Here is a 27441-nt window from a genome sequence, read left to right as displayed (position 1 = left end):
TGAGTGCTGGGTCCAGTTCCGGGCTCCCCAGTGCAAGGGAGACGTGGACATACTGGAGAGACACCAATGAAGGGCCATAAAGATGATCAAGGGGCTGGATCATCTCTTACATGAGGAAAGGCTGAGAAAGCTGGGGCTGTTCAGCCTGGAGATGAGAAGGCTTGGGGCAGGGTGGGTCTTATCAATGTGTATAAATACCTGAAGGTAGGGTGTAAAGGTGACAGAGCCAGGCTCTTTCCAGTGGTGCCCAGCAATGGGATGAGAGGCAATGGGCACAAACTGAAACACAGGAGGTTCCCTCTCAACATCAGGAAACACTTCTTTACTGTGAGGGTGACCAAACACTGCACAGGTTGCCCAGGGAGGTTGTGGAGTTTTTGTCCTTGGAGATACTCAAATGCTGCTTAGACGCCCTCCCGCAAAAGGGGGGTTGGACAAGATGACCTCCGGAGGTCCCTTCCTACCTCAACCATTCTGTGATTCCCTGTGGAATAGCATTTCTCTGGTACTGTTGTGACTCTGTTTTCCAGCAAAGACCTAGGTAAATTTTTACCTTTCTTGATGACAATGTCAACAGCTAGGTTTCCTTTCTCTAAGTGTGCCTCGCCCATGCTTGTTGCCACATCAAATCAATGTATTATGCCTGTGTCATCTTAAAAAAAATTACAATATACTCTTATCTGATACCTGTCTTGGGCAGTTTAAGTGCATTAACTTATATTAGGCCTTAAGGAAAGAAGGCAGGCATCCAGCAGAGCTTAGCAGGTCAGTTTTGGAGGTCAGAGCCCTGGAGAACACTTCCCCTTTGGAAAGGCCAGGTCAGCATGCAGTAGCTGTTTCATTCTGCACTCAGCGCAGCCGCTTAGCAGGTCACAGGTGAGGCTGTACCTTGCCTATGAGGTATGATGCTGGAGAGTAAGAGGGTACTCTGATGCTATAAGAGATCACAAAACAGTGTCAGAGTGCAAATGCCATATCTAGTGACTGTAGGTGATAGTACCTAGGGAGAAGGCTAAAACCTGCCTGTATAATACAGTATGCAGGTGTTCAAGTAACTTGGTCCATTGATTAAACAGAAAACATATTGCATATAGGGGTCATCTCTACCACTTCCACTTTGTGGCTGCACCTTGGCTGAAATTCAGGAGCTCATGTCGGGGGGCTGTGAGGATACAGGCCATGAGATCAGGCAGAGACTTTTGATGAGATTCTCCAAATTTAGTGAAGTGTTTGAATGGAAGCTAATCTTCTGTGGGAGAAGGGGAAGAAGAGTCCTTTTGTGAATTGAATTACGGTTTTAATGTGAGAAATGTACCTCCAATAGGGTATTACTGCCATGTTCCAGGCATATTAGAGTTTAAACCTGACTACAAGTTACATATTTGGTGAGGAGCCTTTATTATGCTGGAGGAAAAAAGGGCTTGTCTTTCCTAATAACCCATTTATTCAGTTAAATGAACACATCCCTACAATAAATACTGATATAATCTGGTTAACATATGGAATTTATAAGTCAATACAGAACACCGCCAAATCTACTTGTCTGTAAAGGTGTGAATAAAAGGCATGCTGCCACAGAGACTTCTGACACGGCCAAGGCATCTGGCTTCTGCTGCTTTTGGTCTGTGACCTGTGCAACTATATCTCAGAGAATATCATGTAACATTATAGAATCATTTAGGTTGGAAAAGACCTTTCAGATCATCGAGTCCAACTGTAAACCTAACACTGCCAAGTCCACCACTAAACCATGCCCCTAAGTGCCACATCTACACATCTTTTAAATACCTCCAGGGATGGTGACTCAACCGCTTCCCTGGGCAGCCTGTTCCAATGCTCAACAACCCTTTTAGTGAAGAAATTTTTCCTAATATCCATTCTAAATCTCCCCTGATGCAACTTGAGGCCATTTCCTCTTGTCCTATCACTTGTTACTTGGGAGAAGAGACCGACACCCACCTGGCTACAACCTCCTTTCAGGTAGTTGTAGAGAGCGGTAAGGTCTCCCCTCAGCCTCCTCTTCTCCAGGGTAAGCAACTGCAGTTCCCTCAGCCGCTCCTCGTAAGGCCTGTGCTCCAGACCCTTCACCAGCTTCATTGCCCTTCTTTGGACACGCTCCAGCACCTCAGTGTCCTTCTTGTATTGAGGGGCCCAAAACTGGACACAGTATTCCAGGTGTGGCCTCACCAGCGCCGAGTGCAGGGGGACAATCACCTCCCTGCTCCTGCTGGCCACACTATTCCTGATACAAGCCAGGATGCTGTTGGCCTTCTTTGCCACTTGGGCACACTGCTGGCTCATGTTCAGCCGGCTGTCAACCAGCACCCCCAGGTCCTTTTTGGCCAGGCAGCTTTCCAGCCACTCTTCCCCAAGCCTGTAGCATTGCATTGGGTTGTTGTGACCCAAGTGCAGGACCTGAGGCATACTCTTATGGCTTTTGAGTTTTGGTTTTTTTTTTTTTTTTTTAAAGGCTGGAAATTGAGAAGAGGTAGGAAGTCACATAAGACATTTGAGTATGCATATGTATAGATAGATAAAATCCTGTTCACACAGAGTAGTAGCTTTCATTGATGCGTACTGTCCTTTGCTTCTGTCAGAGACCCAAGCAGCATTTTCCCATTCTTAAGGTGCAGCTAACTGAAAACCAGACTGTTACAAAAACTGATGCAACCTGCTAAAATAAAGATGAAATACAGATGTTAACAGGACAGGTTGTCGATCATGTGATAAGTAGGATGCATTTCCCTTTTGCTTTACATATATGCTTCTGAGCTGATCACCCTAGATCCTTTTCACAGTTGGAAAGAAATACCTTATTTTGTGGCATGATATGTCTGATTGGTACAGCTGCTTTAAAATGAGCAATACCTTTCGAAGTGCTGGTTTATATCCATTGTCTATAAAAGAAACATAGGTGATTAGCTGGGATGCCATCATATAATTATTTTCAAATAATTTCAGTTTGCGTGTGCCCTTCTGAACATTTAAGCTCTTAAGAGCTGTGATTGTGAAGTAGGAACGTCTGTTAATTAAAGCTCCAAGCCAACCAACCAGGCAGACAACCAAATTGCAAACACTTGTGAATGTGGAGAGAGCAGTAAAGGCATGTCATAAATGTCCCCCAAAAGCTAAAAAGATGATAATTTAAATTTGGGGTTGTGTCTTCAAATCTAATGGTTGGGTTAGCTGAGGTAGAAAAGAGCTCACTTATTCATGGAAGCACGCCTCATAATAACCTGGCTGCATTTGCAAATAAATAAATAAATTACCCTTCCCTGCACTGATCAGAAAGTTTTTTCAAAGCCTTGGGGCTTGGATGGTTGGAAGCATTCTGTAATTTTCAAAATAAATCTGTTCTCCAAGTTCATACTTACTTGCCTTTTTGGCAGTACTGTTTTGCTGAGAGATCCCTTTTCCCTCCTCGGTATTTATTTTGGCATATTTCAGAAGCAATATTGTTCACTTTCAGCCTTCATTTTGCCAAGAAAAATAAGCCAAGCTGGCTGTCTGCTGGTAAGCTAAACAATGTGGGGAAGGTAGTCCTTAACCATTTCTGCACCTGCTGTACTCTGTACATCTGTTCAAACATGAGCAGGCAGAATTTTCTCCTTCCCTCTCCCAGATAACTGCTCTGCATTCTTTGGGACTCTGCTGGATTATGAGTTTCCTGGGGACCGTGGATGACCATGACTGCTAAGAATTAGACATTAGGGTACCTGTCTGGTACTATTCTTGAGACTGAGATCAGGAAGGATGTAGTAGTGGTGGTGGCTACATGAACAAACGGAGGAGCAGAATACACCATGAGTGCTGACAATAAAAATGATGAGTTAAAAAATGTCTGTTAAAAACAGAGATGGGTTTAAAACTGGTTTAGGGTGAATGTTTCTGTGTCAGGAAAGATCTTTTCATTTGGGTAACTGAGTATGGTTGCAAGTTTGTAACTAAAAAAACTGAGTGACTGCTTTGAATACCAGTGTATACATCTGTTTGCAATGCCACTCATTTTTCATCTTGTTTAAGAGAGTTTAGTGTTTCTGTAAATTGGCTGTGTATGCAGCCTGGTGTTGCTGAATTACCTGCTAATAATAGAACCTAAAATGGATGTGGGGGGAGAGGTGACAAGGAGCATCCTCCAAGAGACATTACCCAATTCTGCATCCCCATGCAGGTGGGTGGAAGGTGCATGCTGTGGTGCCTGCCGCCACGGGAAACAGAGCTTCTGGGGTGCATTCCTCTTTCTGTGGTAATGCCATCTTTCATTTTATTAGTGCAAATTAATCACTTGTAGTCATCTCCCTTCAGATGTCTACTGTTTCTAATTTACATGAAAACATCTAGCCATACACCCCCTGGTTATGTGTCACCTTGGTAATTACTCAGGTACTTGAGTAAGATCCTCTTCTTTGAACTGAGTCATAGGGAACTATAAACTTTGCAGTTTCTTTAGCACACAGTTTTTTGTAAAACTTTTTATGTGTTTTAACACATAACTTTTTTAACGTAAAACTTCCTTTTGTGTTTTAGTGGCATATGTTATGGTAGCTTGCTATAGTGTGTTAATACTGTATGTTCTTCCTAAGGGATTTTTAATTCTAATGTGCTTTACATAATACAAGAAGAAAAAAAAAAATAATAAAAAAAATTGAAAGCAGTTGAACAAATGGTTGTTCTTTGTAGTGAGTTTTGTTTTCATGAGTGTGTATTTCCGGAGGCAGGCTTTGAACCACAAGATCTTATTGTGTACTCTCCCGGTCCTCTCCTTGCCCTCCTCCCGTCCTGCACCCAGATGCTCCTCAGGCTCCCTGGACAGTCTGTGATGCCTCCTCCCACCTCACCCCCCTTGCGCCTGTGTACTCAGTTAATCTGTTTCTGCTAAAGCTTGACCTGAAGCTATAGCTTGATGTATACCCTAAGCACAATATGCTAACGCCATAGCTTAAAAAAAAGTCACCTTTTCCATGCTACCTCTGCTCTTGCACAAGTGTTGGTTTAGCAATCTGGCTTGTAACTTAGCTGCTTCCTGCCTCCTCACCCCACCCAAGACAAAAAAAAAAAAAAAAAAAAAAGTCCTTTTGGGCTAATGGGCTAATTCTCTGATCAAACGCTTGCTCTGGCTGGACGGAAGGGCAATGTGGGCATGGGCTTGGGCATGGCTTCATGGACGGTGGGACTGCAGGGTTTTGTCCCTGCGGGATGCTGGCTTTACTGTTTTGAACAGCCTAGCTTGCAGCTGCTGTGTCCACTTGTATTTTTTGCTGATAGGAGCCTTGGAGAGAGAAGCAGAGCAATGGGCTCTACATGGGCACCTCTGCAGGCATCCCATCCTGATCTGCTTCCCTCCTCAAATCCATGAAATGAATGAACGGTTAAGGCATGTTTTTTCCGCCAAGTTTTGCTTGATTCCGGACTGTTTTCTTGTCTCACTGGTGACTTCAAATGTGGTGTGAATACTAAGGTTTATTGTAGCTTTCGTTCTTTAGCAAAAAAAAGTAAATAGGAAATGTCTAGAGAACAAGGCATTGCTTTCTGGGTGTGTGTGGTGACAGCCAGCTGAGCACCCACTCTGCCACCTAGGGTGCTGGCTTGCACAAATGATTTAATTTCTGTGTCTCTGTTCCACAAAGGAAAATGTGGCCATTTCTGGAGTTATGCTGGGAAGCCTTAAACTTGTGACTGCTCCAGAATAACTTTTATGTACCCAAACAGCTTGTGTGCGCATGCCTGTGGGATGGGAATGGTGTGCTGCTGCGGACTCTGGAACAAGGGAAAATACAGGGCAAAACCTGTGGTTTTCTTTCTTTCTTTTTTTTGCTTGTGGTTTTCCAGCATCCTTATTTGATGCAAGCGTAGTTAAAAGTAATCACTTGACTCTGTGAGTTGCTTTTGTTTTGGCCATTTTATTTGAAACTATCTTTTCCCTTCATTCCTAAAAAGCTGATTTTTATGGGTACTGTGCACGTTTTGCAAGGAACCGTAATATACACAGTTTACAATAGGAGACTGTTTACCCTCTTAAAACATAGAGGAGAGAGAGTGTGGCTCTTTAACGTATTTCAGCCACTGAAAGTGAATTTTTGTATTTTTCTTTCCCCCTCCAGGATCTTGAGTAGCAGGATGGAAGAACTCTGATGGAGAGACAGACAACTTGCCCTTTCAGCATGGAGACTGTTCCGGTCGATGGGGAACTTGATAGAAATTCAGTGAGTAACTTAAATGTGACTTCATGTAATCAGATGAATGTGAAGATGCTTTTGCAGGGAGAGGATTAAATGGCTTGAATCTATTCTAGTTTGGTTTGAATTAATACTTTTCTGGTGAATGCATTTAGAATATCATGTAGTATCACCCATCATTTACTAGATTCTCATGGCATGGGCTGGATATCAAGAAACATTCAGTTCTTGGATTTGATCCTTGGTGTCTCTGAGTCCCAAAAGAAAAAGGCATTCTTCTCAGTCTTGCTAACTGGCACTTTACTAGTTAGTGACTATGAACAAAAGAAAAAAATAATGTATTTCTTGGTGGAATGAGGAGCAGAAAAGGCAGGAGGAGTGATAACTGTATGTTATCGGAATCATTTCACGTGTAAGAGTTGATAATCTGTGCTGATTATAAAATTTCTGAAGTAGTGAAAATACCAGCTCTTTCTTTCTAAGCACAGTTTAAAACCAGGAAAGGCTAGTGGGTACTATGACATTTAATCATCATCATAATGTTGAAATTATTTAAGAATTAATTTTTTCCACAAGCTGTGTTATATGTAAGCACTCTAATAGTGAAGCTGGAAATGTTGTTTAGTTTCCAAAGCTGCTTTCTGATACAAAGCACTGCCTCGCAAAAGCAAAATAGGATATTTTTTCTGTAACTGAGGTGAAGCTCAAGTTTAAAACCTGATTAGTGACCAGCTTTATTTGTGACGGTTCAACTACCGCATGGAGCTGTTAATTTGATCAAATGTTTTATTACTGTTTTTATCTTAAGTGATGAATTTGGAGACAAGCTGTTTTGCAGTGCATTAAGAATATGCTTGGCTTTTCTCTGTAGTAAACACATTCACTGATTCGTTGCAGGGCCAAGCGTTCTATATCCCAGGTGCAACATACTATGAGTATCGTGTCAACTGTACAATAGGATATATTTTTTACAAAATCCTGTCAATTCAGTTGCTGTGCTCCTTGTTTCCTAAAATAAAAAAAACCTACCAGTTTACAAAAAACTTTAAAGTAACTTGAAATGTGCTAGTTTTCTTTTTGTGACATGCCTTCACAATAGCATGATTCTAAGAAGCTATCTTGAAATGAGGCTCGATATGTTTTACCAGCTCTGCTTCAGAAGAATGCTGCGTGTAAGGATAGATTTGCCTTTCACCCTTTGTGCGTAGGCAGCTGAAAATAAAGTGTCATCTCGGGATAATTTTTTTTAACTGATGGCATACTGTCATTTGCTACTCTAAGCGTTTCTTACCAAAATATCATTTAATGGGGTAATTGTCTATCATAATTGCAGTTACAGTGTGAAGTTTTGTGTGTTGCACTGCAGCTGTTAAAAACATTTTTGAAAGCTTATCTGGGAGTCTAATATCCTTGGTCTGGTGTACACAGTAGTAAACAATTGAAACTGACATAGTTAAAAAAAAAAAAAAAAAGCATGTATTTTAAGAAAGATTGGACCCAGTAATTTTGAAGACCTTGAGTGTATACAAATCCTGACACTTCCTAGAATTTTAAATTTTTTGAAGGGCCGTGTTTGAGATTGTTCGGTATTCAAGTCTTTTAGCTGCAATCTAATTTTTTTTTTAAGTTCTATTTGTCTGATTAAAATTCATGAAATACATGAGTTGCAAACATGCATGAAGAACACTGATCAACATTTTGCTACATGGGTTAAGTCATTGGGGAGTTTCTAGGAGGTACCTGAAAAAGCCTTTTTTAGAGGTGTCAGCTTTCTAATGTGTTTTTGGTTTGTGTGTAAAAGAAAAATGGAGGAGGAGATCGCAGAACTTAATATCGTGGCCTTTTCTTTCCAGAACTAGTCTAGGGAGAAAAGTCTTGTATGAAATGCTTTTCCTGTCTAGTAATTAGGTTTATATACACTGTATCTGAACACAAATTTTATGACACCTCAGCAAACTATTTTTGTAGTCTGGCAACATTAAAGTGGTGCAAAATACTAGACGCTGGTTTGAGTTCTTGTTTCAGAACAGTTTTTGCCTATGTTTCTAGAAAATAATAATTTAATTTAAACAAGCCTCACTGGCCCAGAACTCAAAACATTATATGGGAATGTTTGGTGTAAACCATTCTTTTTCTACATTATTTTTTTAGAAAACTTTTCTAGTTGGCTCTAATTTTTACCATAATATCTATTTCATAAATACATTGCCTTTGATATAACTTTTACAGTCAGTCCTTGCTATTTAAATACATCAGCAGACACAAAAGTACCTTTTTTTCTTTGAAGCATAGAATAGAGGTCCTTTTTACTGATCAGCTTTGCAGGTTGGGTTAGTGGTCCTGCATTTAAATGTGACATGATTGATCTTAGTGATTTACACATATTAGAGACTGCTTTCAGGAAAAGTCTGTCTTCAGCAGAGTGAAAACTTTGCTTTAAAACATTCATTTAAACTCTATTAAGAATTTAGCTGTAGGTTTAGATTGTAAATCTAGTAAGTATTTTTAACAAATTTATCTTTTGTAGTGTGAGATTCAGACATGTTAGCACGACATGTTTTTGCTTTTACCCTAATATTCAACAGGAAAAGGATTTTGTTTTATAGGACAAGTTGGCAGATACAATTTTAGGTTTAGTAGCAGTTTTAAGCTTTATTTCTGAGAAATGAATGTCTAAAAATAGTACTTTTCTGAAGAACAGAGCTGCTTTTATATGAAAACAGAATTATGGGTGCTGTCTCGTGATGGTTTGTATTGCTGGTTTTATTCCTTAGTCTTAATCTAAAACTGTACTGGGAGGAGGGCTAGGCCTTGTATGTTTTGGTAGTAACATTTTTAACTAAATGTGCCTCAGCAGAAGCTAAATCAGTTGTGTAGTGTTGAGAACTTCCCTTGTCAAAGGACTTGTTCTGTAATCTGTAATCAAAGTCGTCAATTAAATAAACGTGAAAATAAGGATAGGCTGTGTCTCTGGAAATAAGTGTATGTTTCTCTTAGTTTTGTATATTTAGGTTAAAAATTGTGGGAGATGATGGGCAGGGATGCCCTGAGGGCATTCTTTTCAGAGAAAACATTGAAGTAGTGAAACTGTCACGTTTTGTTCCCTTAGGGGTTTGAATCCGTGACCTGCAGTGATATGAATTGCAGATGATAGAGGTGCAATAGGCTATTGGAACATGAAGAAGTCTTTTTGGCTGAAATAGTCTCATTTCAGTATCGTAACATCTTGCATCAATATTTAGAAATATATTGTCTGCAGGTTTTAGGGAAATACACAGGCCCAAATAGTTCTGATGAAGAGAGGGGTTGACCAGCAACGGAGGCAGTTTGGTGCGTAAACAGAATGTCTATTGGAGAAGATCAGCGACAGAGTTAGACAGGCTTGTGTTTCAGCCTCTGGCGTAGGAGCTGTTTGTACCGGTTCATAGGATTAACCATGCAATGCTAAAATATTTACATAAAAAGCCCCTGCATCGTCTCGGGTGACGGGTTGCCCTGCTCTGTGGTGTCATGTTGTATCTTGGTCAAGGCTGCTTGAGAGGCAGGCAGTGAGACAGGACCTGCTACGGTGCTTTTTCACTCTCTTTCTTCAACACGTAAGTTTGCACTGCGAGTGAACATGCTGTCTGAGTCTCAGAAACTTCTGATCCTGTATGTCTGATAACAATTTATTTTTCCAGTTCTCTTGTTTCCAACTTTTAGTATGAAATAAAGCAGACCAGTGCTGAACAGTGGTATTCCCAGTCCTTCAGTCAGTTGCTGGATCTCCGTACAGTTACTGCAGGCTCCTTTATCTTGCTCTCTTACCAGTCACTATTCTCTTGAATCTAAAACCAGCATAGGGTAATACAGTTCCAGTCCAAACATAATTTGTTTCCTAGTCTGCAGTATGTTACCTGTACATTAAAAAGAAACACTTTGCCTTGAAAACCATTGAATTCTTGAATGCATTTAATGTACTAGTACCTAAACCTGTCTGGTAAGTTCATGGGTTCTCTTAGCAGTGTTTCACTCTTTGACCTAAATTTAGTCTCTGACAGGGATAGAAGGTTGTTTACCAAATGCACTTATAATTTATTTCAGCTTCTCTTGTTTAATCAGGTCCTTTTCCAGAAAGTGCAAAATTATGAAAGAAGGGTTCCCTCACCTTTCCAATGATGTGTACTGCATTCTCATTGCAGTACTTTACATTTGCATGTTGCAGTGTCAATTTAATCCCCCTAGGCAGCTGTAAGGAATAAAAATCTGTGTTTTGAGATCAGGAGTGTAAGACAAGACTCCTGCCTGCTAAGATTTTTATTTTTCTTTTTTACATTTCCTGCTGTTTAGTCCTGATAACAGAGAGGCAAGATTGGATCCTCTTTAACGCAGGGCAAGGATTTCTCTCCTTTGTGGAGCAGAAGTTTTTTGTTTGGGATATAGAAGATATAGCATGTTTGGATTTATTTTATTTTTAAGGAGGAAATGTTCCTGCTGATCAGTATGCTTGTTTTCTCCTTCCTTTCTGTTATTCGTGGGTTTCAAAGGTAGTAAATCCTTTAAGACATAGGTGGAACTTACCTTAGATCTGCACATGGCTGAGCACAGTGGGATCTTAGCCCCAATTGTGGCCTTGGGTAGCAATGATTTATAAAAGATTCCAGATCAAATGTCAGAAAGGAGTACAGAGTATTACTGTATAATTACGTTCCTGTAGTGCCTGTATTTGATGCATACAGTGGGACAGAGTGATTTTGAATACAACTTGATTCTTTGGAAATACTTTTATATAAAATGTCCTCTTAAATTTAAAACTGCAATGCTTGTCTTGCATCCTAAGCAATTTAAAATGTTACCTGTTCTTGTAGATGAACTGAATCTGTGGCTTCTAAGTTTGTGTTTGTGTGCAAAAGCAGTTAGGCTTGGATCTGGCATTAGTAGGTGCTTGCACATTACTGATGGCTTATAAGTTTTTGTGTTTCCAAAACACCTGTCTGAAAGTGGAGCTGTTTTGGCAACAAGTTTTGTGTTATTTCAGCTTTCTTCAGAGCTTTAGCCCTCTGACAACATTCCAGCTAAAAATTTCTTAAAAAATCCTGTGTATCAAGTCATATGAGCACTAAATTGCTGATGGAGAGGTTCCACTCAGAATTAGCAGTTGGGCCAGGTGCTGTTTACTAACCATATACGATGATGGCTTCTAATAATGGCTTCTCTATAAGCATATTTGCCAGTTTTGTTGCTCCAACTTTTCTGAACTGCTAAGTCTCTTGAGGTCTTGCCTTTGGTATTGAGGTGCATGTTGTATTTTAGTTATGAACTAACACTGTTTTCATTGTCCTTCTTTCCCGCTGCTGCTGCTTTTGTGCACTTGCTTCTTCCTGGCCTGGATTTTTTTGTTTGCTGTTCTTCGTTCTTCAATTGTATGTGTACACAGCATCATGGTGATAACAGAGACTTTCATGGACCAGCAAGTAAGTGACTTCCCTCTCCTACAGTATGTTTGTACATATTTCCATAATGGTTAGCGTATATCTTTGCATGTAGGCTGTTGGGCTAAATACTAGGTTTTCTTCTGTATTGTAATTGAGAAGCTGAAGTACAATGAAAACTTACTGTTGGAAAAGTATTTTACTTGGCATACTACTTACCTAAATGTTTCCCTACGTTAACTATTTTTTTTAGTGGGAAAAGTTTATTGTTTGCCTCTCCCAGTCATGGCTAGAAAAAAAAAAAATTCTTTTCAATTACTTACTTGGAAGAGGAAAAGGTATATTTATCAGTTTGAAATGAAACCTTCAAATGTTATTGTAGTATAGATAATAAAGACATGGAAATGGTTCAGAAACAGTTTTATTTTTGAGCTTGTCTGTTTATAGTGCTATATGGTTCACTTAATTTCAATAGATTTACATCTTCAGAAATGAACAGGTGCATATACTGTAATACTCAAATAAGGATTGGATCTGGTGTGGTGACAGGGAAAACTTCAGTGTGTGCATGTATGTGCGTGCACGCAGCCAAAGACTTATTAGTGCCATTGGTTCATGGGCCTTAGTATGATTGTATGATTGGCAGAATAATTTTGCCTGGGGTTAAGACTTTGCATATGTGGCGAAGGGAAAGATGCAGGCACAAATTCTTTCTTTTTGGTGAGAAATCTGTGCAGAAGCCGCCGTCTTAGCCGATATCGCTTATTATAGACGTGAAAAAATAATGCAGAACTGAATTATAATAAACCTTTTCCTATATCTGATGTCCTTGTGCTATTTTCAAGGGTGTAGGTACTTTCACATGCTCATTATAGAAACAGAAGAACTGAGAATCTGCCACTTCAGATATTTTTTTTTTCATAGCTTTATCTGATTAAATAAATTGGCTGTAAAGACCCCAATTTGTGTTTCTTCTGATGCATGAATCTTACTGACAAGCTGTATGTTAGTAATTTTATGGCCAGTATGAGGAAATTGAACAAAGTATGTATTACCAACTTTAATAGTTCTGTTGGTATTGAAATCTGCTCTCTAAGAAGTCAGGAGAAGGCTTTGATATTTACTAAGTGATGTTTCTTCTCTAAAATAACCCTCTGCTCATTTTTAAGGAGATAGATGGTATGGGTTTAAACTCACTCAGGTAAAGGAGGGGGTGAACGGAGATGGTCTTTCTCTTGAATGAGTACTGTGAAGCCTGAGTGAAAGTCTAAAAATAAATCACCACTTTGAGGCCTTTGAGTGGGAAGGAATGGTTGGCAATGCTAATGTATGTCTTGTCAGAGACGTTGAGCGTATGCCTACCAAATCCATCTTTCAAGTTGCAGAGATGGCATGTGAAACCTAAGAAGAATTAGAGTCATAGAACTGTTTGGGTTGGAAGGGACCTTTAAAGCTCATGTAGTCCAACCCCACTGCCGTGGGCAGGGACATCTTCCACTAGATCAGGTTGCTCAAAGCCCTGTCCAGCATGACCTTGAACACTTCCAGGGATGGGGCATCCACAACTTCTTTGGGCAACCTGTTCCAGTGTCTTATCACCCTCATTGTAAAAAATTTTCTTTCATATTTCCAATCTAAATCAGTCGTCTTTCAGTTTAAAACTGTTGCCCCTTTTCCTGTCACTATAGGCCTTGTTAAAAAGTCGTTCTCCATCTTTCTTATAAGCCCCCTTTATATATTGAAATGCTGCAATAAAGTCTCCCCAGAGCCTTCTCTTCTCCAGGCTGAACAACCCCAACCTTCTCACCTTTCTTCATAGAAGAGGTGTTCCAGCCCTCTGATCATATCCATAGGTGAGATGTTCCCCAGGAACATTTTTTTTTTTAAAAAAAAAAAGGTATTTTGATTGTCCTCACCAAAACTCACTAGCAAGTGTGAGTGCTTTGAAGATTAGACAGAAACTAATTGTGGTTTTTGAGGTACTCTGCAGGTACATGGGAACACTGTGAGTTTCATTTTGGTATTTTGGGCAAATAAGAAAACACGTTTGACTAGGAACATAATTTGTTCATTCATGCTAACTTTTATTTCACAAGGAGCACGGTCACTAGAGCAAATGACCATTGCTCTCTTTCAGTATCACTGTTGGTTTTATTCTGTGAATGTAGTGAAATTCCAGGATAAAATCGTTCCGTGCTTCAGATGAGTTCAAAGTTAGCTATAGGACCATCAAACATTGTCAGTAAATGGATGACTTAAGCATGTACCATACATTTTTATAGTGTTTATAAAATCAATCCATCAGAATCTATAAACAGGAGCCTCTACAAATTGCTGAGTTATCTATTAATATGTACTAATTAAATCCACTCTCTTAAAAAGATCTGCTTCCGAATGGTAAGCATTTGATTTAATGGCATCTTGAAAACTCAGGTTTGTTGCTAGCATAATTTTCCCCCCTCCTCTCTCCTTTCCAAGTACTTTTTCCTTTGCATTGTAATAGCTTGCTTTGTTTCCATCTCTTTCTTTTAAGGTTCCAGAGCTCCTGCCATAAGATGCATAAGGCATATCTTTACAGAGCTCGTTAACTGCCTGAAGGTCCTGCTGATTTTACAGTTGTGATTACACAGGCACCTGTAAAAATCAGGTTATTAGTCAGTCTTTTAGAGAAAAAAGATGAAAGCCTCTCAGTAATCTTATTCACTCTCCCCTGCTCAAAGCAACAGGTACATTCTGCCTTGCCTTGTCTTCGCCCTCACCCCAAAGCAAACATCTGAGCATCAGGATGAGGCATTTTGAAGGAGGGAGACAACATCTTCCTAGTGGCTGCTGCAGTGTGGATAGACATTTATGTTCTTAACTGATTTATTTCCATTTCTTTAGTACTTTTATAATAGTTTGTATAAAAAGGAGATTTTAAAACTCTCCTGCTAATTATCCTTCAGCTTTATAGATTGAATTTCTCAAAAGCCCACTTGATTTAAGAAGTTAATCTTGAATCCCCAGGCATGCAAAGTGCTTACCACAAGATATTCTATGTTAGGTGATACATAAACTCTGTTTTGTAGGACAGGAGCCTTTCTGACATGGCTAGCAGTCTTTGCAGGACCCAAGTTGAGTCTGCAGACCGACAAAGGGGCATGAATTTAATAGTGAACTTGAAGCTTGTAAGGAAGCCTGTGGGTGTTAACTGAGTTAACATCACTGAGTTCAGTTGATGCTTTGGTAAAACTTGTGTGCAGGGCTTGCTTACACTCCAAATTACTGACCGGTACTACCTGAGAAATGATCGTGTCTTGACAACTTAAAAAAACTTCAGAATTTCCAAAGCTTGAAGCTTAAAAATTAGTTAGCAGTGCTGGATGCTGCCTGTTCAGAAATGAACCTTCTGCACAGGTCACTTGAGGAAGGTTGTTAGTGCAATTCCTGCTGCAGAGCGGGTCTCCGATGTGGCTGGCGGTGTGGCAGGCGAGGCACCCACCCGTGGAGTGCCCACCCGTGGGGCACCCACCTGCAGAGATGGAGCGCTGCCCACGGCAGGGGGCTGGCCAGGGGCACCTGCGGGAGGGGCTCTGAAATCCCGTTCCTATGGAGCTAAATGGCCACTGGATCTTCAGGAACAGCTTTCTGCTAGTTGATTGAAAGTCGGGTGCTACTTCAGTGCACCTTAAACATTTTTAAAACAAGCGAGTGTAGTTCATCCCCCTCGAGGGGACCCATTTTATGCGAGCCTGTGAAGAAGCTGTTTCCTCGTCCCCCTTTTATTTTTCAGTTCAGATAGAGGACCTTTTGTGGTGCAGTCTCTTGCCAAGACTTCAGAAACTCACCCACTCCCCCCCTTTCCCCTTCCTTGTCGCTGCAGGAAAATAAAAAGCTTGTTTCGTGGTACTACAAGTAGAGCAAAGTCAGTCACTACTTTGAAGTATTGGCTGCCTGGCATTGACAGACTTGAACTCTGAACTGGTAAAATGAGCTCTTTACCTCCCTTGTCCATCTCCTCATGTATTTTTCCTGAGCAGCAGTCTGTGTAGGGTATAGTTTGTCTGGAGCAGAGCTTTAGATGGTTTATCTGATGTAGAAAAATAGTACAGGTGGGTATCCTGGCATCCTTGCATTCTTCATACTGCCTTGTGTTTATGCTAGGCTTTGCTCAAAAAATGTTTCCGTTACTGTAATAATAGCAGAAATAAAGCTACGAGGAGGGCCTCTGTACTTTGCAGATTCCATCCAGAAAATGGAACTTGTTTGGTTAGACTAGATCTTCTGCTGAACTTTTAAAACTGTTTGAGGAAATTTTAGGAACTCTTAAAATGAGCTGTGTCATAAGTTCCAGTCTTTTAGGCAGGCTCTCCTTTAGTAAGCATCTTTTGTTTCCCCCTGTGATCTCTTTTTGTCAGTACATCTACTTCCACAGGACAGGTGTTACTGAGTCAGCCATTCTTCCACTGTCAAAAAAGGTACAGTTTTGTTGTGTGTGGCTTAAGGAAATGTACAGACACCATTAACAGGATGGCTGGCCAGGTGATCTCACAAATAGCTAGAAGACATTGAACAAGTCTTTCAGACTGATAAGGTTCAAGGAGAGTAACTCTTCTGCTTGAAACCTTTCCCTTGGACAGAGTCTATACATGATCTTTATTAATAAGACTTATTTCTTGTGATGTGTGTATGTTCATCTTAGCTTTCTGGGGTGGTGGCACAGCTTGATCTGGCAAGCTGTTTCCTGGGTTGGCTGTGTTGTAGCTAGTTAAACCAAGAACTATCACGAAAGTGGTGAAGAAAGCAGGATTTCAGAAGTTAAGTAACAGCTCAGTGCTGTATCTGTATTCAGTAGCAGCCTTTCCTACCTCCTCCTAGTTTTTGCTTTCATCTTCTGCTTTGTGTCTTAGACCAGTCTTGTCAGCTCCTTTCTGCTGTCCACCCCAAAGCAAATCTCTGGTTTGAAATCATCATTTTCTAGAATGAAAAATTTTGCAAGACAGCAGTTGAATACCAGTTTCATAAATAATTAAGTTGTTAATAGAAATCTATGCACAAGCACATAACATCATTGAATGAGCATCCATTTTGTATTTCAGCAGTGGTAACAAGCAGCGATGAATCACAGCTTTTAACTCCAGGAAAAATGAGCCAGCGTCAGGGGAAAGAAGCCTATTTTACTCCAACCAAAGAGTTATTCCAACCATCTCTCAGCCCAGGAATTGCCCACAGTCATGGTAAGACAAAGCTATTTTTTACAGACGTTTTAACTTAAACACTGACGTTAATTATCTGTTCCGAATGTTGATTCAAAAACACTGCCTTTTATAATAAAGAGGTAAGGAAGAAAGCATATTGAAATATTGTATGTAGTTCTTTGTATCCATATGTGTTAATCTGAAAGAGAAAAAAATGCAATACGTGGTGCACTAGTTTATTAAAGCATGCTATGATTTGTGGGAGAACAGTCCACATGATGGTAAATCATTATGTGTGTATAATCCTGTAACCAATGGTCACAGTAATGTCTCAGGTATTTAAGTCATGTCTTTACGCAGAAGCATTATGATACACCACCTAAGCCTGGAACCTTTGTGTAAAGATCTTTTAGCAATTACGTCCACTGAACGATCCTTCTCTTCAGGAAAGGGGGAAAGAAAAAAGTCTCAGCACTACTTTTTGCCAGCTTTCAAACAGTCCCTCTGCCTTGCTAAACCTGTTGAAAACAAACTCAGTGCATCCATGTGAACTGATTGGGTGCAAAGTGAAACTGGTCAGTAGTCCTGACATGTTGATAGTCTGTTTAAAAAACAAAAACAAGCCATAGTTGCTCTCCTTGTGTGTATTTGCATTTGACACTGCTTGTGTTGTCCTATTGCCTAGGATATCATTAGACATGTTTGTTATGGTGTGTGGAGTCCTTAGTGAAAACTTCAGGCTTTTTTTTATTAATATTCTTTCTCCTTTTACTCTTGGCAGTCATGTTAGTCATCTGTGCTTCCTTTAGTTCTTGCCATGAGTAGTGTTCCTGAGATTTCTTTTTTTTCCCTAAATCCCATAGTTTGCTTTGTCAAAGTAATGATATTAGTCTGTCAGAGTAATAAAGGCAGTTTCTCAGGTAACTTCGAATCATTTTCCTGTTTTCCCATTCAGTACAATTCAGATAAAAAGCAAAAAGCTTTGAAACCAAAGATAGTTGTTACTGATATTGAATCTGGTAGTCTTTTAGTGTAGTTTAAGAGTTATTATGGTAGTATTTTCAGTGCTATGCACAGCTAGCTCTTATATATTTTCTAAAAACTGCTGTTATCTCACTGGAACAGCACTTGATGTTCTCTGGCTTGCATTGTGCTTAGTCTGGAATTATTTGCTGTAGAATATACATATGTAACTTGTTTGTGATTTTTATTAGGTTTAAATAAATTTTTGGTTGTTCTCTCTATGCACTGTGTTGTATCCCTTACTAGACAAATGTTGTAGTTACATAAGTGTATTTGAATATTGTAGTAAAGTCTTCCTTTTAATGTTGCTATTCCCACTAATTTATAAAGGCAAACTTGGGCTTTTTTAAGGGCCTTCACTCCTAAGAAATTCATTAAAACAGGCTTGAAAAGCACTAAGACTTGATTGTGCTACGTCAAACTCTGTGCAGATATTAAGTCTTCTCTTCTGATTTGTTTTTCCTCTGATTACTTCAGGGCTTATACAGGTTATTTTAAGCTGGTTAAATGCATCTGTGCCTTTTTTAGCATCAGTCATCACTGACTTAGTCTTCCAGGAGTGCTACTAGAAATGAGGCTGTAGTTTTATGAACCAATGAATTTGGCTTGAAGTCAGTTTCAGCAGTGAAAAGGTATGATGTGGGCTAGGCTTCAGCAACCTTTAATTACTAACTTCTAGCCTATCTGCAACTCGGGAGGTGTAGGTTTGATTTTTATAGAAGTGGTTGACCTGCATTCAGAAGTTGGGTGGTTATTGTGTGGTATTTATTCCTACAGGGAAATTACAGTGCTGGTGAAACTGTGAGCTTATTATGTAGGAAAAAGATATGCTGTGCAAGCCTGAAAAATATGAATAGAACAGAGTTTAAAGTGATGGAGTACTTGAGGCTGACTGTTGTAACTGAAATCCAATTAATAAAGGTCTTTACAATACACCTGTAATATTGTATGATGAGAATATGCAGAAATATAGGAAATGTTTAGATATAGTATTTAAAGGCATTTACTATGAACTAAATGGAGATACTTTTAGTTTACTGGCACCTTGTTGTGATTTAACCCTAGCCAGCAACTAAGCACCACACAGCTGCTCACTCACTCCCCCCGCGGTGGGATGGGGGAGAGAATCGGAAGAGTGAAAGTGAGAAAGCTCGTGGGTTGAGATAAGAACAGTTTAATAGTTGAAATAAAATAAAGTAAAATAGTAGTAGTAGTAGTAATAATAATAATAATAATAGTAATATTAATATACAAAGCAAGTGATGCACAATGCTGTTGCTCACCACCCGCTGACCGACGCTCAGCCAGTCCCCAAGCAGCGATCGCTGCCCCCCCGGTCAACTCCCCCCCAGTTTATATACTAAGCATGACATCATATGGTATAGAATAGCCCTTTGGGCACTTTCGGTCGGCTGTCCTGGCTGTGCCCCCTCCCAACTTCTTGTGCGCCTGGCAGAGCATGGGAAGCTGAAAAGTCCTTGACTAGCATAAGCGGTACTTAACAACAACTAAAACATCAGTGTATTATCAACATTATTCTGATCCTAAATCCAAAGCACAGCACTATGCCAGCTACTAGGAAGAAAATTAACTCTATCCCAGCTGAAACCAGGACAATATCCACCCCTTATTCTATACCATCTGCGTCATGCCCACTCTTTCAAATACATCCCAATTAATCACCACCACCTTTGCTGTCTTCTGATATATACACACAGATATCATTCCCTTTGTCTATGGGCCGTCCCTCTAAAATGTCTGTTGAGTTCATTTAGTCCATGACTTTGGGCTCCATCTGTCATAACAGTCCTCCGGTGGAGGAGAGATGGTGTGTGGTGTTGGATTGTTGCATGCTGAAGCCAGTCCTGGTTCCATCACCGCTGCACTTTGCTCAGTTTTATCAAAGTTCATTCTTCATTAATCTGGGTGATTCTTACTGTAATACCATTGATATGGTGTATAGCAACCATAGAAGTGATGCCATACAGTGTTATATAGCGATTAATACTGTACCATTCAGTTAATTGGCTATTTTCACCCCAAAATCAAATCCCCTTGAGGTACACATTGGACCTCTCCACCCTTTCGCATCACCCACCAAGTGCACCCAGGTCCTTGAGCAGAAGCAATCCCACAGATACGTTTTCCTTTGCCTGAGGTGGGAGTAACCTAGACTGTCTTCCCCAATGTATTTTTTACATGCACTACAGGGACTTTATCCCCATCTACAGTATGTAAAAGTTTTGACTGCACAGGGCCAGCTCCATTGGTAGATCCCCTAATGTTGACTAACCAGGTGGCTTTCGCTAAATGTGTATCCCAATGTTTGAGTGTCCCACCACCCACTGCTGTCAGGGTAGTCTTTAACAGTCCATTGTATCATTCGATTTTCCCAGTGGCTGGTGCATGATAGGGGATGTGATATACCCACTCAACACCATGCTCTTTGGCCCAGGTGTCTATGAGTTGTTTTGGAAGTGAGTCCCGTTGTCTGACTCAGTTCTTTCTGGGGTGTTATGTCACTACAGGACTTGCTTTTCAAGGCCCAGGATGGTGTTCCGGGCAGTTGCGTGGGCCACGGGATATGTGTTGCTTCCACCATGGTGAGCACATAGCGCTTGCTTTGGTGGGTTTGTGGTAGTGTGATATAATCAATCTGCCAGGCCTCCCCATATTTGTATTTCAGCCATCACCTTCCATACCAGAGAGGCTTTAACCGCCTGGCTTGCTTGATTATGGTGCATTTCACATTCAGGGATAACCTGTGCAGTAGTGTCCATGGCTAACCCCACCCTCGATCACGAGCCCATTTATATGTTGCATCTCTTCCTTGATAGCCTGAGGTGTCATGGGCCCACTGACCTATAAATAATTCACCCTTATGTTGCCAGTCCAGATCCACCTGAGCCACTTCAATCTTAGCAGCCTGATCCACCTGCTGGTTGTGTTGATGTTCTTCAGTGGCCCGACTCCTGGGTACGTGAGCATCTACGTGACGTACTTTTACAACCAGGTTCTCTACCCGGGCAGCAATATCTTGCCACAATGCGGCAGCCCAGCCAGGTTTGCCTCTGCGCTGCCAGTTGCTCTGCTTCCATTGCTGCAGCCACCCCCACAGGGCACTTGTCACCATCTATGAGTCAGTATAGAGATAGAGCACTGACCATTTTTCTTGTTCAGCAATATCTAAAGCCAGCTGGATGACTTTCACCTCTGCAAACTGACTTGATTCCCTTTCTCCTTCAGCAGTTTCTGCGACTTGTCATATAGGACTCCATACAGCAGCTTTCCACTTCCGATGCTTTCCCACAGGACGACAGGACCCATTAGTGAACAGGGCATATTGCTTCTCATTTTCCGGCAGTTTATTATACAGTGGGGCCTCTTCAGCACATGTCACCTCCTCCTCTGGTGATATTCCAAAATCTTTGCCTTCTGGCCAGTCCATGATCACTTCCAAGATTCCTGGGCAACTGGGGTTTCCTATTTGAGCCCATTGTGTGATTGGTGCAACCCACTTACTCCACGTAGCATCAGTAGCATGATGTGTACAGGCGATCTTCCCAGCTTGTTTATTATGCTCACCAGTTTACATAGCCATTTCAGAATTCTAGTGTTGAAGGCTAACTCAGCTGTATATAGCATTGGTCCTCAGATGGACTTGTAATTTTAATTATTGTGGACTTAATTTATTTCTGCCTTACCCATCATTAGGTAACTAGAGTGTCAGAATAAGCCAATCCTGATCATAATGCTGCGATTACAATTAGTTCTATAAAATAAATTTATTGAGCCTCCAAACGTCAGTGGCTTTAAGTTGGAGAATACCAAAATCCAAGTGCCATCTACTACAAAAGCTGATGATACTCGGATGTGTTGAGGTTCAACAGACATCAAAACAAACCTAAAAACTAGCTTTTTGCATCCACAGTGTGCAAGAAGGGATTTGATAAAGGCACAAAGTTGGATTAAGTAGACAACCTTTCACATTCTGTGTGGCACCACTGTTCCTAGAAAGCCAGCAATACAACTTTTCATGGGAGCCCTAAGCTCAACTACACAAAGGAAAGCTTTCTGATTATGGAGCTTCTCAGCATCGTAACTCAGGAACTCCTTGTGAAAGTGGCCTTGAGCAGCTCCACATTGAGTTGATCTTGAAAACTTTTACTCATTTTCCTCACTTTTCAGTCTATGCATTTTTCATATAGAAACTGAATTAACAGCTACTACTACTCAAAGGAGGAGCAGATCCTGTTTCTGATCTCAGCTCAAGCTGAGATTCATTCTATACGTTTAAGAAAGTGGTTTCTAGATTCTGTCACTCAACAGCTCACTCAAATGAGCAAAGCAAAACTTTGCTTCTCAAATCAGGGTGGGAAATGATCAAACAGTGATAAAGATTTGGCAAGAATTTGCAAGATCAAGCTTTCTGAAGGAAATAGTTCTTTTTTCCCCACATACAGTCTTTAATTCTAACTTCTGAAGTCTTTAATTGTCCTTTCATAACATCTGCCAAGTTTAGTCCCGTCTCTAATTTGTCAATGCTATATATTGTACATGAATGTTGTCTTCCGGTGTGTTTTATGTTCAGATCATTGTTGTTTTTCTTCTGCCTTATCTGCTAGGCAATGAAAGCTTCCTACTTCTCCGTGCCTTGAACATACTAAATGATTGTACTGTGGTTTTTGCTAAATATTTTATTTAGAATTGTCAGACTTGGAATTGGATGTAAATAATTCAGTAGCCTGTTGGTGGAAACTTTAATGGGTTTGGGGAGTTAGATTTTGCTGTAAAGCTTTGCTTATGTTTGTGGGGTGGTGTGTTTTTAGGCTCTAGTGAGGTAGTGTGGTCTTGCCAACTTACCAAGGCCGTATTTTTGTAAGTGTAGTGCATATAGATGTTAGGACTGCTAAAACATCTTTCAATTCTAGCAGTTGACACATAGATTGAACAATATTTAGTTAGCTCATTTTCTGTGTTTGCATTCAGTGGTTGAAAAGGCTATTAACTTTTAATGGGCAAACAACTAAACTTTTATCAAGTTTATTTTGGGGTTTTTACTTTTTTTAACCTACCGTAAGTGCAACCAGAAGGAATCATTGACAAAACTATTTTATTACAGTTAAAAAAAATTAACATGAAAAATACAGAGTCCAAGACTGCATTTTCAAAAGCTGTAGAGCAGAACTCTGCTTGCTGATCTAAGCTGTTAATGTTGTTACACAAATTATCCCAGGTAAATTGGATTCTTGTAAATCTTGTTAACTCAGACTTACATCGGGATACCGCTTTATTTGTTTGATAAAATGGATTAATATAGAAATAGTGATCACTTAAAATTGATGAAAAATTCAGAAGTCTCCTCAGAGGGGGTTTTTAATATTTTCTAATTTTCTACCAGTATTCATATTGTCTGTTTATGGCTTTATTTAATGAGAGTTTGTGCTGCTGTTCTTTGTGTGCCTTTGAGTGTATGTTATAAAGTATACATGATGAAATGCTTCTCTAGTTTTTCACTTGCTAGTGAATTACATATGTGTTTATTTGCTTGGGAGATAATCTCTGGGCTTATTTTTTAAGAGTGTAAGGAGGTGAAAATCCATATGAAGAAGAATGCAAAATTCACAACATTCATTATAGAAAGATTTTGCCATTTTAGATTTTTGTGGCTTTGAATGAGGACTGTAATTTGCAGGTGGCACTAATGGGAGCGTCATCCATACTTAAACAGGACCAAATAGCAGTGTTGTTTGTGTTGACAGTATTGTATTTGATACTTCAAGGCAGGCAACTCAGCAGATAACACATTAAGATTTTGGAGCTCTAGTTTCTGTGTTTCATCTGGAGAAGGGCGACCTGTGCAGACAAGCTTCCCGGCTCCTGAGCTTGACTGTGTCAGCCCTCAGTGTTTTTCCTATATTTATCCAAAGCATTGATGAGATGCAGATGGGGTGAAAATGTGAGTAGTATCTGGGAAAAGTGTGTTAGGATGATAAAGATTAAGGAGGATATATTTTACAATAATGTAAATCTTTGAGCTAAATTAGTAGCATCTTGCTGTGGTCTGTTTTGTTTTGTTTTGTTTAAGTCAGCTTGTCGAGTAAAGGTAAGCAGTGAAAAGTGTGTGCCCAGAAGGAGCTTGAGCTGAGATAAGAAACAGGATCTGCCCCTCCTTTCCAGTGGAGTAGTAGTAGCTGTTAATTCAGTTTGCAGTATGATGAAAACGTATTCTGTGTTAAATGACTGAGAAACAGAAGTGGCTTAGGTGCAGGGAGGTGGATTGGCAGTGCAAGCAGAATTACAGGTCTGCCAATAATGGTGATGATCAGAATGAATAGAAAGCAGGAGGGGAAGCTGCTTTCAGTGGAGAGTAAGGGCATTTCTGGCTGTGCTGAGCTTGTACGATAGGCTGTTTGCTCCAGAGTAGACATCTGAAGGACATGCTATTATTTTAAGCCGTAGGATGCTGCATTTGGGGACAAAATACAAATTTAACTATTTTTGTATGTGAGAGAAGGTGGAGAGTGAAAAACAGGTATTTTCAAGCACTGGGTCCTAAAGAACACTTATTAACTACTGAAGGGATGAGATGCCTTCAGCATGATGGGATGATAATGACCAAGAATATGCAAGACTTGGACATTGCTGTCTACCTGAGGCAGCTAACAAGTGAAACATGATTTGTTGTAGACCTGTACAACTTGCAGCCTTTAAAAAATGTTTGTTTCAGGTGTTTGGCTCAGTTGACAGCAACAGCAGCAGAATTTATTTGTCTGGGTGGTAAGAAATATCTGGAGCTCCTGACTTGTCATCCCTGTTCTGGCTCACTGGTGGTCAGTGTGCACGAATCATAGAATCATAGAATCATTTAGGCTGGAAAAGGCCTTTAAGATCATCCAGTCCAACCATTAACCTAACACTACCAAGTCCACCACTAAACCAATTAAGGGTAGAGTAGTAATTTCATGTTTCCTGGCTTGGCGGCTGGATTATTTTTTAATGAAAGTAAAAACTAGGAATCATTAAGGTTGGAAAGGACCTCTAAGGTCATCAGTCCAACCACCAACCCAGCACCACCATGCCCACTAAACCATGTCCCAAAGTGCCACGTCTACCTGTTTTTTGAACACTTCCAGGGATGGTGACTCCACTACCTCTCTGGACAGCTTGTTCCAATGCTTGACTACTCTTTTCGTGAAGAAATTTTTCCTAATATCCAATCTAAACCTCCCCTGATGCAGCTTGAGGCCATTTCCTCTCGTCTGGAAAGAAGCAGGTCTGGGGATGTAGCACACATCTTCTTTTAGCAGCTGTTAGGGGAAAGAGGGATTACTGTGGTCTGGTGCAAGGGAAGATACAGCCCTGTGTCAGTGAAGTCGAAGCTTTTTCAAAGCATTAGCAACGCTTCCTGAGATAGGCAGTTGGCTTCAGTGCTTTGGCCAAGTTTCTGCCAGGAGGTCGTGAGAGCCTGTTCATTCATGTGGGTGCACGAGACTGAAGCCGCAGCGGAGAGGTGCTGCGTTGGAGCTGGAGAGAGAAATCCTGCATGCCTTTTGGTTATAGCAAATGCATGCATTGAGTGTGGGGGAGGCTTTAACTCCAGCGGTAGAATACTGATCACTGCTTAAATGCCAGCTCCTGCTTCTCTTTCAACTAGCTCTTTCAGTGTGTTAATATTTCTTTTTGATAATAGTATTTGGCTTTCAGATTGTAAAACCTTGCCAATCTATCTGGTTCTAAATCAAGCTGTTTCCTGGGTAGTTGGGTTATATCTAATCTTTGATAATGATTTCTGTTTTTCTTCTCATGCTTCCTTTGACTTTACTCTCTATATCTAGACAGACTTAGTCATGGAAGTAACTTCATGCCATCTCCTGTTTCCCTCCACTATATCTGTCCTTTGAATGGAGAACCTGAAGAATGGCTAAAAAATTTATTGTCTTGACACAGTAAGAGCAACTTATCACTAAGCATGCCATGCTTTTTTACCTCACTTCATCTTTCTGTAAGTCTGTCCCACTGTCTCAGCACAAGAGAAGAAACTGCTGGAGGGCTTGTTGAGGCTCTCCGACAAGCTTATTTTTTAACATTTCCATATTAACAGTAAATATTACTTCTGAAGTCGGGCACCTTCTCTGTAGAGTAAGTGCTTCTAATGTCTTAGAAAAATGTTTGCGCTTTTGCTTTCTCCTGCCGTGTGGGAATTGTGTCTAAAACCTTGCAAGCCCTTGCACTTGGAGAGTCTTGGTCTCTCTTGCTGTATTCTTGGGAGGTGTTTTAATTTGTCTTACCTTGTCTTTTGATGCTGAGGAAGTATTTTGTAATCAGCAGTGTGTAGGAGCCATGTGGACTGGTTGTTCTTTTGGTAGTTCTGGATTAGTATCTGTTGTACTGCTGCAGGGACCTGACCCCAGTGACATGGGTGGTCACTTTTAAGTTTCATGACATGATGGAGCGTACATCACGGAGGTGAAGCCCCGGTTCTGCAAAATTGTGTGACATGACTTGGAACGGCTTTAGTGATGCTTGTCTCAAACGGGATGTGAGTGAGGTTCTAGTCACAGTGATCAAGGAAGGAGTTTGACCCCTAAATAATCTGGGTTTAGCTCGTGTTACCAGGCTGGCTTTCTTGTGAAATGCTTTAAGTTCTGCTCTGTGTGGTTAGTCTCCTGAATGTATTATCTTGACCTCCTGCTTTCTGACTGTAATGCACACTCTGGCACATTCCGCTCTGCAAGTCATTGTGTGTTTATTAAAACTTGCCATTTCTGAAATGCTACTCCACCCAGTATTTGTGGCTTGAGTAAATTGCACGTACTCCTTTCTGTGTGGGTTATAGCTTTATGAAAGTGCGGTACTGGGTTTCAAAGGCACAGCAGGGGGGATTACTGTGAAACTTCTCGAGCAAGTTCTCTTTCTCCATGACAATCTCTGCGGAGCTGGCCTACTTGAACCTGAACTGTGACCTTGAGAATTTCATAAGGGCTGAAATGAAAACTGTTGAAACCTGAGCAGTGAGCAAGCCTATTTACTTTGGGTGGGAGGAGCTGAGCAGGAGTGTTAGCAAGCGAGGAGGTGCAGCCAAGTGCAGTTGCCAGCAGGGCACTGGGAGCCTTGGTGTTCATTCATAACCACCATCAGGCATGCCTCTGGAATTACTACTTGGCTAAACTGCACTCGACTTGGAAATACCAGAGAACAGAAGAATATTTGGTGAAAGAAACTTGTCACTGTAAACTACTGACACAACTTGTAGCGTCATGGTTCAGACATTGTTTTTCTAAATCAAATATTGGTGTCTGAAGGCAAGTATATCTTTAATACCCATTCTGTTAAATAGGGGAAAACCACTTTCACTTCAAGTCCATGTGCAAAAATCCGGTGTTGGATAAAACTCATTTATAGGTATGATAGTCTAGCAGTTTGCTTTTTCTGTTTTCTGCATATCACAAAGCATGTATACTGCATGTAGAGAATTATTCATGACCTTTTCTTCTGTTGGACTGGGGGAGAATTCTACTCAAAAAGGTAGCGTTGTCGAGATGTCAAGGCAAATTACTGTCAGACTTGAAGGGCGAGTCTAAAAAGCTTCTGTCTTCTCTGCTACACCATCAGTTTTCCTTCCTCCTTCTTCTCCCTTTAGCTTTTACAGAG

The 27441-nt window shown here is 40.5% G+C and overlaps 1 protein-coding gene across 4 annotated transcripts in view; it reads left to right on the top strand.

Moving 5' to 3' along the window:
• The window catches only part of OSBPL8 (oxysterol binding protein like 8), a 96002-nt gene that overhangs the window by 26244 nt on the left and 42317 nt on the right, over positions 1-27441 (top strand). For 2 of the 4 annotated variants that reach the window (XM_075724851.1, XM_075724807.1), the window contains 3 exons: positions 6102-6203; positions 11593-11629; positions 16666-16803. In XM_075724851.1, the coding sequence (XP_075580966.1) occupies positions 6132-6203; positions 11593-11629; positions 16666-16803 (247 nt within the window). In that variant the 5' untranslated portion in view covers positions 6102-6131. The remainder of the gene's footprint in view (positions 1-6101; positions 6204-11592; positions 11630-16665; positions 16804-27441) is intronic. The other 2 variants (XM_075724988.1, XM_075725054.1) reach the window with 2 other exon arrangements.

This window comes from Pelecanus crispus, chromosome 1 (genome assembly GCF_030463565.1).
Source record: "Pelecanus crispus isolate bPelCri1 chromosome 1, bPelCri1.pri, whole genome shotgun sequence".
NCBI classification, from domain to species: Eukaryota; Metazoa; Chordata; class Aves; order Pelecaniformes; family Pelecanidae; genus Pelecanus; species Pelecanus crispus.
Note: the sequence above shows the minus strand (reverse complement) of the source record. Positions and strands in the feature narration are given on the sequence as shown.